The 11,178-nt window shown below is 40.8% G+C and overlaps 1 protein-coding gene across 1 annotated transcript in view; it reads right to left on the bottom strand.

The window, feature by feature from the left end:
- Positions 1-11,178, bottom strand: part of CDS1 (CDP-diacylglycerol synthase (phosphatidate cytidylyltransferase) 1) — a 53,032-nt gene that overhangs the window by 37,513 nt on the left and 4,341 nt on the right. The window contains exon 3 of the mRNA XM_011985447.1: positions 7,460-7,556. Within this exon, the coding sequence (XP_011840837.1) occupies positions 7,460-7,556 (97 nt within the window). The remainder of the gene's footprint in view (positions 1-7,459; positions 7,557-11,178) is intronic.

Here is an 11,178-nt window from a genome sequence, read left to right as displayed (position 1 = left end):
TGCTGAACAGCGAGTGTACTTGTCTGATTCTTGCTTTGGAAGCTTCGTCTCAGGGGTGTACTCTACCGTGTGAGGTGTGGGGTGTCAGACTGCCCCTAGTGGGGGATGTCTCCCAGTTAGGCTACTCAGGGGTCAGGGACCCACTTGAGCAGACAGTCTATCCATTCTCAGATCTCACCCTCCATGTTGGGAGATCCACTGCTCTCTTCAAAGCTGTCAGAGTCGTTTGCATCTGCAGAGGTTTCAGCTGCTTTGTTGTTGTTGTTGTTGTTGTTGAGCTGTGCCCTGTCCCCAGAGGTGGAGTCTACAGAGACAGGCAGGACTCCTTGAGCTGCTGTGAGCTCCACCCAGTTCGAGCTTCCCAGCCGCTTTGTTTACCTACTTAAGCCTCAGCAATGGCAGGAACCCCTCCCCCAGCCTCGCTGCTGCCTTGCCCTTAGATCACAGACTGCTGTGCTAGCAATGAGGGAGGCTCCGTGGGCGTGGGACCCTTCCGGCCAGGTGTGGGATATAATCTCCTGGTGTGCCCGTTTGCTAAGATCCTTGGTAAAGCGCAGTATTGGGGAGGGAGTTACCTGATTTTCCAGGTGTTGTCTGTCTCAGTTCCCCTGGCTAGGAAAAGGGATTCCCTTCCCCCTTGCGCTTCCCAGGTGAGGCGATGCCTCGCCCTGCTTCAGCTTTCGCTGGTCAGGCTGCAGCAGCTGAGCAGCACAGATTGTCTGGCACTCCCTAGTGAGATGAACCCAGTACCTCAGCTGAAAATGCAGAAATCACCTGTCTTCTGTGTTGCTCGTGCTGGGAGTTGGAGACTGGAGCTGTTCCTATTCGGCCATCTTGCTCTGCCCCCCCCCGAAGGGCTTTTAAAATATCATACTGATGTAATTTTTATGAACGTATTTGCTAGGGTACATCCACTGGCACTATAAATTGTATTTATTTTACTAAGAGGGGAGAATAAAAGTGTTTTTAATAGCACACATTATATTTATATGATCAACTATAGTTTGCAGGGACAATTAATATGGAACTTCTAGGAAAACAGAAAACAAAAGGTTCCAAATAGTATTGTCGAAATCTTTAAACTCTATGTGTATCTTCCAGGACTGGAGGATTACACAGACATTAATACTCCACACCATCAATACTGGTAGCAATGTACACTCAAAGGACTCTGTTGGCTCAATTAATGTTTTAAGAACCTTAAAAACAATAGTCAGTATTTAAGTATCTGTTCTTTACTAGTTATTGAGGACTTATAGAAATAACATAGGGTATCTGTTCACAGAGAGGTACGTCTCTCAGGGAGGAAACACGACTACAACCCATGTGAAATAGGCAAATGGACGTGTGTAGAGGCAGACACACCTGTGGCAGGGACAGGGGGTGGGCAACGGCAGAGCTGGAGGAGAAGGATCTGCAAAGTCACCGCCTGTAGAGGGAATGGGGCGTATTAAGGGAACTACTAGGAGGGTGGAGTTGCTAGAAGACAAAAGTGGGGTTAAGAAGGAGAGAAAGAGATGAGCCTGGTCCCGGAATCCTAGGAAACAGCAGGAAGCACTGCACCGAGGAGTTGAAAGGATATGACTGGACATGAGAGTTCGGGAGAATAAAGTGGAAAGAATGGACTGGGGAGGTGACAAGAGTAAAGGCAGTCAGGCAGGCAAGATGCCACTTCGCTATCCAGCTGAAGTGGTAGAGGAGTAGAGAAGAAGACAGGAGAGAAGTAGAGGGGGCAGAACTGACTAGACCTGGTGAGTGAGGAAATTGAGGGGCTAAGGGAGAAAAGGGAACACAAAATAACACCAAGAAAGGCTTGGGAAAGTAGACAGTACGAAAGAATTATACAAATTGTGTCAATTGTCATATTCAACTAAAATCAGAGTTGAGGAGCCAAGTGGAAAAAGCACTCAGGGCACACAGCACCTGCTCCACGAATTATCCAAAGCTCAGCTGCTGAAACAGCTGGCCAAACCCTCAGACCACTTTTACTTAGTGGCTGCTGAAACAACAATGTGCCATGACTCTAAGACTAGTTTTACCTGCCACTACTGTCGCTCATCAATCAGAGCCTGCCAACTCCCCAAAACTTTACTAGTGCCAGTGGGCTTTCTTTCAAAACAGTATGTAGCATTTCTCTCTTTAATAAAACTCCCAAGCTTCTCTCATTAATAAAACTCCCAACCTTCTCTTTGTTCTTTAGACATACCAAAGACAACCCTGGTCTGGGTGTATGCTCTGAAGTGCAATTCTGTTTTTTTAAAAAATATATATACATTCCCAAATAAAATGCTTTGCATAGAGATTTGTCTGTGTATTGTTATTTAACTTTGACAACAGATTTACTCTGGATGGCTGAGGTATGAACTAGAAGTTCAGATCTGGACATTTTGAGTATGAACTATAGTACCTATGGGTTATCCAAATAAGTGTCTATTTTCACTTTGCAAATCTTTTCTAAGAAAATACTCCTGCATATAAAGTTAGAGCATATTTATGTTCTAATATGTTCAGGATAGTGTTATTCACACACACAAAAAAAAAAACAGAACATAACCTGAATGTCTAAAAATAACACAATGATTTGAATAACTTCAAATGATGCACTGAATGAATTCAGATATTCATTCACTTTAAGTGAATAACTGCATGATGAATTACATTCCAGCAAGCAGACAATCTAGTAAAGCTAATGATTATAAAGACCACAGAACAACACAAAACTTTTTTTAACAAGTTTGTTTTTTTTAGAGACAGGGTTGTGCCATGTTATCCAGGCTGGACTCAGACTGGAATTTCAGGGCTCAAGTGATCCTCCTGCCTCAGCCTCTCGAATAGCTGAGACTACAGGTGTGTGCCACCGCACCTGTCCACAAAATTTTTGATGTGATATTTAGCTTAAAAAGCAGGATGCACAATGTTAGTCACATTATTATTATGACCATGGTTTTAAAAACACAAATTAAGCAAAAAGTGATGAAATAAAATACACCAAATAACACTACTAATTGCATTTTGGTAGTCAACAACAGGGTTGGAATGATGACTTTTAATTATCTATTTTCCAAAGTAATTTGAACACACTTATACACTTCTCATAATGGGAAAAAGTAAACACACCATTTAAAAGTAAATTACATAGCATGAATTAAAACTTCATGACAAGAGTTTCCAAGAAGGCAGGGGGGAAAAAAAACCTCTTTCAATATCTTCTATGTGTTCACATCTGTCTTTAAATCAAAACATGCTTTAGTAACTCCATCACTTGGAAAGTACGATTCTAAGCCATGCATACAACAATTTAAAAATGACAAAAGAAGCCTTTTAAGGAACATGGGTATGCATTCCATATTAAAATAGTAGCTGTAATTTCCTAGAAGTTTTGTTTGTTTTTTGAGACAGAGTCTCATGCTCTCTCCCAGGCTGGAGTGCAGTGGCGCCATCTCGGCTCACTGAAACCTCTGCCTCTTGGGTTCAAGTGATTCTCTTGCCTCGGCCACCTGAGTAGCTAGGACTATAGGTGTGCGCTACCACATCCAGCTAATTTTTTGTATTTTGAGTAGAGATTTTGGAAGTGCAAAATTGAGGGTTTCACCATGTTGGCTAGGCTGGTCTTGAACTTCTGACCTCAAGCAATCTGCCCACCTCGCCCTCCCAAAGTGCTGAGATTACAGGAGTGAGCTACTGTGCCTGGCCTCCTAGAAGTTTTTAATGAAACTATATTGAATTAGTCATGTTTGAGTGCTGACATTTAAGGCAACTGTAAGCTAGATACAATGTGTCCTTCTCAAAATATAAATGATCTAGTTAAGAATAGGAATAGAAATAAGGTTTTAAAACACATAAAGTAATATCAATTGAGTACCAACTATATGTGTGAATCATCCATATCCTCTTAACATAAATATCATATAAACATTATATGTGTGTATATATATATGCATGTATGTGTATGTAATAAACTTAAATAACCAATAACAGCTCAAACCTACTTTACTTAGATCTTTAATATTCTTTTTTGCTTTTTTTGAGACAGGATCTCACTCTGTCGCCCAGACTGGAGTGCAGTGGTGCGATCTCAGCTCACTGCAACCTCCACCTCCCAGGATCAAGTGATTCTCCTGCCTCAGCCTCCCAAGTAGCTCAGATTATAGGCACATGCCACTACCAGCCGGCTAATTTTTGTATTTTTAATAGAGATGGGGTTTCACCACTTTGGCCAGGCTGGTCTCGAACTCCCGACCTCAAATGATCCACCTGCCTTGGCCTCCCAAAGTGCTGGGATTACAGGCATGAGCCACTGCACCTGGCCAGATCTTTAATATTCTTATTTTCTTCTTTAATTAAACTCACCAATTGAAGCAAATAACTTGTAATAAGATCATATTTTCCTTTCATAGTAGAAAAAAAATAAACAAAAAAACTCAGGTACTGTAGGCACACTTATGGTTCTCTTAAAAAATCAGAATCCAAATGTATGCATGCATGCCTTTAAAACCGTCTTGAGTTTTGTCATAAAGAGTGGTTAGAAAATAGTTTTTATCCACAAATTCTTGCTGTAGTTATTATACTCAACAGTTCAGTTTGGAGAAACATGTAAATCACAGGGGAACCCACCAAACCTGCCTACGTCAGTGTATCTAGGATATTGGTGGTTTCTGATATCTTAGATCAAAATTTTCTTCTTACTCCTTACTTCTCCCAAATAAATTCTTAATTCTTAATTTCAAATAAATTCTCCCAAAATACTTTTCCTCACTGCTTCCCAAATAAAACTCAAACTTCTTCACATAGTATTGCAAGGCCCTCCAGAATCTGATCTCTATTTTTCGGCCCTGTGCTCAAGGAAGAAGCACCTTTTTCTGTCACCCAGGGAACGCTGTGAGCAAAGGTCCAAGTGGCACTTTTCGCCACTGATACACGGCTCAAGGCCATACTCAAAGGTCCCTCCACCCACAAAGCCTTGTGTAACTCCCTGCTCTCACTTGCTCCCTTCTTCCTCGAGCCTGCCCACTCACCTCGAGCCTGCCCACTGAAAAGTGCTCTGCAGACACTTGCTTCTTAAATGCCCAAGTCCCAGGGCCAGTGGTGGTCATTTTAGTCCTTGGCACGTTCAGCGACAGAAGACTGGGAGCTGGGGGGCCTCTTCCTGGAATCAAACTCAGACAATTGCCCACGCCTGCCCACTTGGCTTTCAAGCTCAGCTTCCTCTGCCCTCACATTAAATCTATCCTATTTATTATCCATTTTTCCTTTGTGAGAAACAGCACTTTCAGATCTTAGCAAATTAGCAGAAAAAGAAATTAACTTCTTCTCATTTTCATTACTTGATTTCCCCAAGGAAGTGCAAAATTAATGAGAGGTCAAGAAGAGAAGTGAAAGAGGCTTCGAGGTGCTTATAAAAGCCAATTTAAGTGGCTTCAAGAGCTGATAGAATTTTTTTCAGCATGTCTAATTTCACATCAAAACTTATTCTTTTATAAAATAAAAGGAAAACCATATCATATAGCTCATAAGCTTATGAGCTACGAATATAATTGAACATGGAGGGAGACTGGCAAAATGGATAAACACATTTCTAAGCGGGCAAGAGAAACCAGAGATGAAGGAGATGAGAACATAAGAAGAGCCTGGATTAACTGAGAAGGAATGAGAAAAAGTAATAACGATGATAATACTAATAAAGAAGGCCACAGGGCACCCCAGAGAGCAGGCTCTCACTGTGTGCTGTCAAACCATGCTCAGCACTGCCTAAGTGCTTGATGAGCGCACTGAACAAATGCATTTCTCCTTGGTTCCAACACTTGTGGGCTTCGAATGTTTCATGCTTTAAATATCTGGGCTTTTGCACACAGGAATCCTCTGCCTGTGATGGTCCTCCCCCAGACTTCATCGTTTACCTCGTTGATTCCCACTCAGCCTTCAGATCGCAGCCCACGTGCTTGGCACTGTGCCTCTGCAAAGGCTCCCAGCTCCGCCTTTGCTCTCTTAGTATTATTCTTTTTTTCAAATGCTTATTGTAGTTTGTGATTATATATAGTCGTGTGTTGCTTAACAACAGGGGTATGTTCTGAGAAATGCATCGTTAGGCAATTTTGTTGTTGTGCCAACATCATAGAATATACTTACACAAACCTAGATGGCATGGCCTCCTATACATCTAGTCTATATGGTATAGCCTATTGGTCCTAGGCTACAAATTTGTACAACATGTTACTTTACTGAATACTGTTGGCAATTGGAATAAAATCACGAGGCAATAGGAATTTTTTGGCTCCATTATAATCTTATAGGATTTCTATCATATAGTTGTCCATCACGGACCAAAATGTCATCAGGTGGCATCTGACTGTAAATAATCAACTCTTTAAAGTGCAGATAGTATGCTCCATGAGGGCAGAGAGAGGTACATTTTTCTCAGTACCACTGTATCATCCATAGAACTAATGTAATGCCTGGCATATAGCAGGCATCTTGGAAGCATTTGTTACACGAATGAAAGAAGGGTTAAAATACTTATTTGGCTTCCTGACTTGTTGAGCTTCCCACACACACCAAAATCCACAACTCCCAGAATGGTTTTTCCTTGCCTCTCCAGTGCCCTACAAAGACACCCTCTACACGTACAACTTGCAGATCTTCCAATGGACCGCATCCTCTCACTCCCTCCTTGGCCTGCCCAGGATGTCTCCACTTTGGAATTCCTTTCCCTGTCCAGCATTCAGGACTCGGCTTCGGTACCGTCTCTTTTGGAAGCCCCTCCTCATCTCTCCCTCAGACTGGACTAGGTGCTTTTCTACTGTGCACTCCTAACATGTTCTATCATAGAACTTATCTTGCTTATTTAGCATACTTTTATTCATATGGTTACTTGTATGTTTCTGCCATTACACTGAGTTCCTTGAAATCAGGGATCTAGCTAATAGTCACATGTTCATGTTACGTGTGTGTGTGTGTATATATATATATATATATATTTTGTGTGTGTGTGTCAGATGGTTTCACTCTGTTGCCCAGGCTGGAGTACAGTAGTACAATCACAGCTCACAGCAGCCTCAACCTCCCGGGCTCAAGTGATCCTCCCACCTCAGCCTCCCCAGTAGCTGGGACTACAGCCATGAACCACTACCACCTAGCTTATTTTTTAAAATTTTCTGTAGAGACGAGGTCTCAGGCTCATGTCAAATCTTTTATAAAATATGCTTGGCACAATGTCAGACACATAGACATGTGCCTGTTACACAAATTTGGTCTCTGCTGAATGAACACATTGAATAGTCATTTTGCAAACAGAAAAGATTAAGTCAGATCATCATGAAATAAAAGACACGTAAAGGAACTAAATATGCTATGACTGAGTGTTGAATTAACTTATTTTTTATGATATGCTCAAATTACTTCAATCATATATAAATGTTGAAAAACAAAGCAAGAGACACTCAGGGAAAAGTCAAACACTTACAAGAAGCATCAGCATGAAGGATCCCATATAGATGATCAGGAAAAACAACGAGATCATAGTTAGAGTGAGAATTCCACGTATCCACCAGTTTTTCCACCTACAAAGAAAACGGAAAGTTAGTATTTAATGTGTTCTTAAGGTTTTTCTGTGTGGTTTCAGTATTGATTTGCCAGATTTATGAATTTTCCTTAACTATACTTTAAGATTCCACTACTTCACTTTATATAATAACAAACAACAAAAACAAAAAGCAAGTAGCATTCATGCACCCCACCACCACCACAAGCCTCACACTTCACCCCCAGTGTGCCACACAAGTATCACTCCTTGTGTGACCATGTCATATAAACTGTTGGCAGCCTTGTGTGAAAAATCCAGAATAATTCAAATACATGGATGGTGATTTCTGAATGCTCTTATACACAAATGATGACATCTATATTTAGAGTTGTTGCTGTTTTTCTTTAGGACTTTTCTGATTTTTATTAATTCAACTGGTAGCACTTAAATTATGTTACAAGAGATTTTGATTCAACTTAAAGCCTAGTAACATATATGCAGTGTATTCTAAGCACAAGTCCTCACTCCTTTTTTAAAAAAAATAGAGACAGGGTCTCACTATCTTGCTCAGGCTGGTCTCTAACTCCTGGGTTCAAGTGATCTTCCTGCCTTGGCCTCCCAAAGTGCTGGGATTTCAGGTGTGAGCCACCATGCCCAGCCCTCATTCCCTTCTTAGAACAGAAATATTAGCTGCCTTCATAAGATATAAAATCGCTTCAGCCCTGGAGTTTGAGGCCAGCCTGGGCAACGTGGTAAAAACCGAGCTCTACAAAAAAAGCAAAAATCAGCTGGGCGTGGTGGTACTCGCCTGCCTGTGGTCCCAGCTACTGAAGGGTGGTGGCAGTGGGGAGGGTGACAGGAGGCAGGGCATGTCAGGGCTGAGGTGGGAGGAACACTTGAGCACAGGAGGTCAAGGCTGCAGTGAGCCATGATTGTGCCACTGCACTCCAGCCTGGGTGGCAGAGCAAGATACTATCTCTTAAAAAAAAAAAAAAAGATTACATTCCTTGCTTTCAACCACTCTCCAATATAATTTAAACACTTCCAACAAACACTCTTTTCAAATACTCCTTTGAAGGATCTAAAATACCAACATACCAACAACATATATTTTTTTCCAGTTTCCAATTTCTTCATAAGGTAGTCAAATTGCACTCATTCAACTTTATTTCCCTCTATTAACAAACTATGTAGGCATAAACTTTTCATGAGAGCTTGAGCATGGGGCAGAACTGAAAATGAGTGTAGAGTCAAAAATGCTATGGCTGAAAGGCTCCATGTAGTGGTACAGACACAACTGTTTGCGGATTAATGGATGGATTAGGAAACTGGGCTAGGTCACAAATCTAGTCAGAGGTAAATAAAGCACAACAAGCCAAGGCAAAATCCTGTCTCTATAAAAAATACAAAAATTAACCAGGCATGGTGGCTCACGCCTGTAGTCCCAGTTACTTGGGTGGCTGAGGTAGGAGGACTGCTTGAGCCTAAGAGGTAGAGGTTGCAGGGAGTTGAGACTGCGCCACTGCACTCCAGTCTAGGCAATAGAGGAAAATCCTGTTTAAAAAAAAAAGTAAGAGGAGGGCAGAAACCTTGACCAAGAGATTTCTCTTTAGGACTTTATCCTAAGGAAATAATTAATGGATGTTAAACCAAAGTGAGCTACAAAGAAAAATGTTTAATGTAAAGGTATTTTTAATTGTGAACATTTAGTAATAAACTAAATGCCCAGCAATAGGTGGTCAGTTGGATAAACTAGACTACAGCCATACAACAAAATATGTCATACACATTAAAAATGTCTCTGAAATATATTTAGGATCCTACATAAAATGTTGTTCCTAATAACACTATGGAACGAAAATGAAAACAGTAAGGTAGAAAACAGTACAATCCCATTTTTGCCTTACACACATCCATACACACACACACACACACACACACATACTGCACAAAAAAAAAAGCCTCAAAGAGTAAACACCAAAGTATTCTAAATATTAATGTCTTGGTAGGAGAATTATAGGATTTTTTTCCCCACAAGTAATGTACATTTCTTACGTAATTACTATCTTTAATCCTATGTATCTACAAATTCTAAGTCTTTGCAGGACAGTCTGTTTTCTTTTTATTATTATTATTATTATACCTTAAGTTCTAGGGTACATGTGCACAACGTGAAGGTTTGTTACATATGTATACATGTGCCATGTTGATGTGCTACACCCATTAACTAGTCATTTACATTAGGTATATCTCCTAATGCTATCCCTCCCTGACACCCCCCACCCCACACAGACCCCGGTTTGTGATGTTCCCCACCCTGTGTCCAAGTGTTCTCATTGTTCAATTCCCACCTATAAGTGAGAACATGTGGTGTCTGGCTATCTGTCCTTGTGATATTTTGCTCAGAATGATGGTTTCTAGCTTCATCCATGTCCCTACAAAGGACATGAACTCATCCTTTTTTGTGGCTGCATAGTATTCCATAGTGTATATGTGCCCCATTTTCTTAATCCAGTCTATCATTGATGGACATTTGGGTTGGTTCCAAGTCTTTGCTATTGTGATTAGTGCCTCAATAAACATACATGTGCACGTGTCTTTATAGCAGCATGATTTATAATCCTTTGGGTATATGCCCAGTAATGGGATGGCTGGGTCAAATGGTATTTCTAGTTCTAGATCCTGGAGGAATTGCCACACTGTCTTCCACAATGGTTGAACTAGTTTACCGTCCCACCAAGAGTGTAAAAGTGCTCCTATTTCTCCACATCCTCTCCAGCACCTGTTGTTTCCTGACTTTTTAATGATCGCCATTCTAACTGGTGTGAGATATCTCATTGTGGTTTTGATTTGCATGTCTCTGATGGCCAGTGATGATGAGCATTATTTCATGTGTCTGCTGGTTGCATAAATGTCTTCTTTTGAAAAGTGTCTGTTCATATCCTTTGCCCACTTTTTGATGGGGTTGTTTGATTTTCTTCTTGTAAATGTGTTTAAGCTTTTTGTAGATTCTGGATATTAGCCCTTTGTCAGATGGGTAGATTGTAAAAATGTTCTCCCATTCTGTAGGTTGCCTGTTCACTCTGATGGTAGTTTCCTTTCCTGTGCAGAAGCTCTTTAGTTTAATTAGATCCCATTTGTCAATTTTGGCTTTTGTTGCCAATGCTTTTGGTGTTTTAGTCATGAAGTCCTTGCCCATGTCTATGTCCTGAATGGTATTGCTTAGGTTTTCTTCTAGGGTTTTTATGGTTTTAGGTCTAACATTTAAGTCTTCAATCCATCTTGAATTAATTTTTGTATAAGGTGTAAAGAAGGGATCCACTTTCAGCTTTTTACATATGGCTAGCCAGTTTTCCCAGCACCGTTTATTAAATAGGGAATCCTTTCCCCATTTCTTGTTGTTGTCACGCTTGTCAAAGATCAGATGGTTGTAGATGTGTGGCATTATTTCCAAGGGCTCTATTCTGTTCCACTGGTCTATATTTCTGTTTTGGTACCAGTACCATGCTGTTTTGGTTACTGTAGCCTTGTAGTATAGTTTGAAGTCAGGTAGTGTGATGCCTCCAGCTTTGTTCTTTTGGCTTCAGACTGTCTTGGCAATGTGGGCTCCTTTTTGGTTCCATATGAGCTTTAAAGTAGTTTTTTCCAATTCTGTGAAG

This window comes from Mandrillus leucophaeus, unplaced genomic scaffold, assembly GCF_000951045.1.
Source record: "Mandrillus leucophaeus isolate KB7577 unplaced genomic scaffold, Mleu.le_1.0 Scaffold283, whole genome shotgun sequence".
NCBI lineage: Eukaryota > Metazoa > Chordata > Mammalia > Primates > Cercopithecidae > Mandrillus > Mandrillus leucophaeus.
This window is presented reverse-complemented; position numbering and strand designations above follow the sequence as displayed.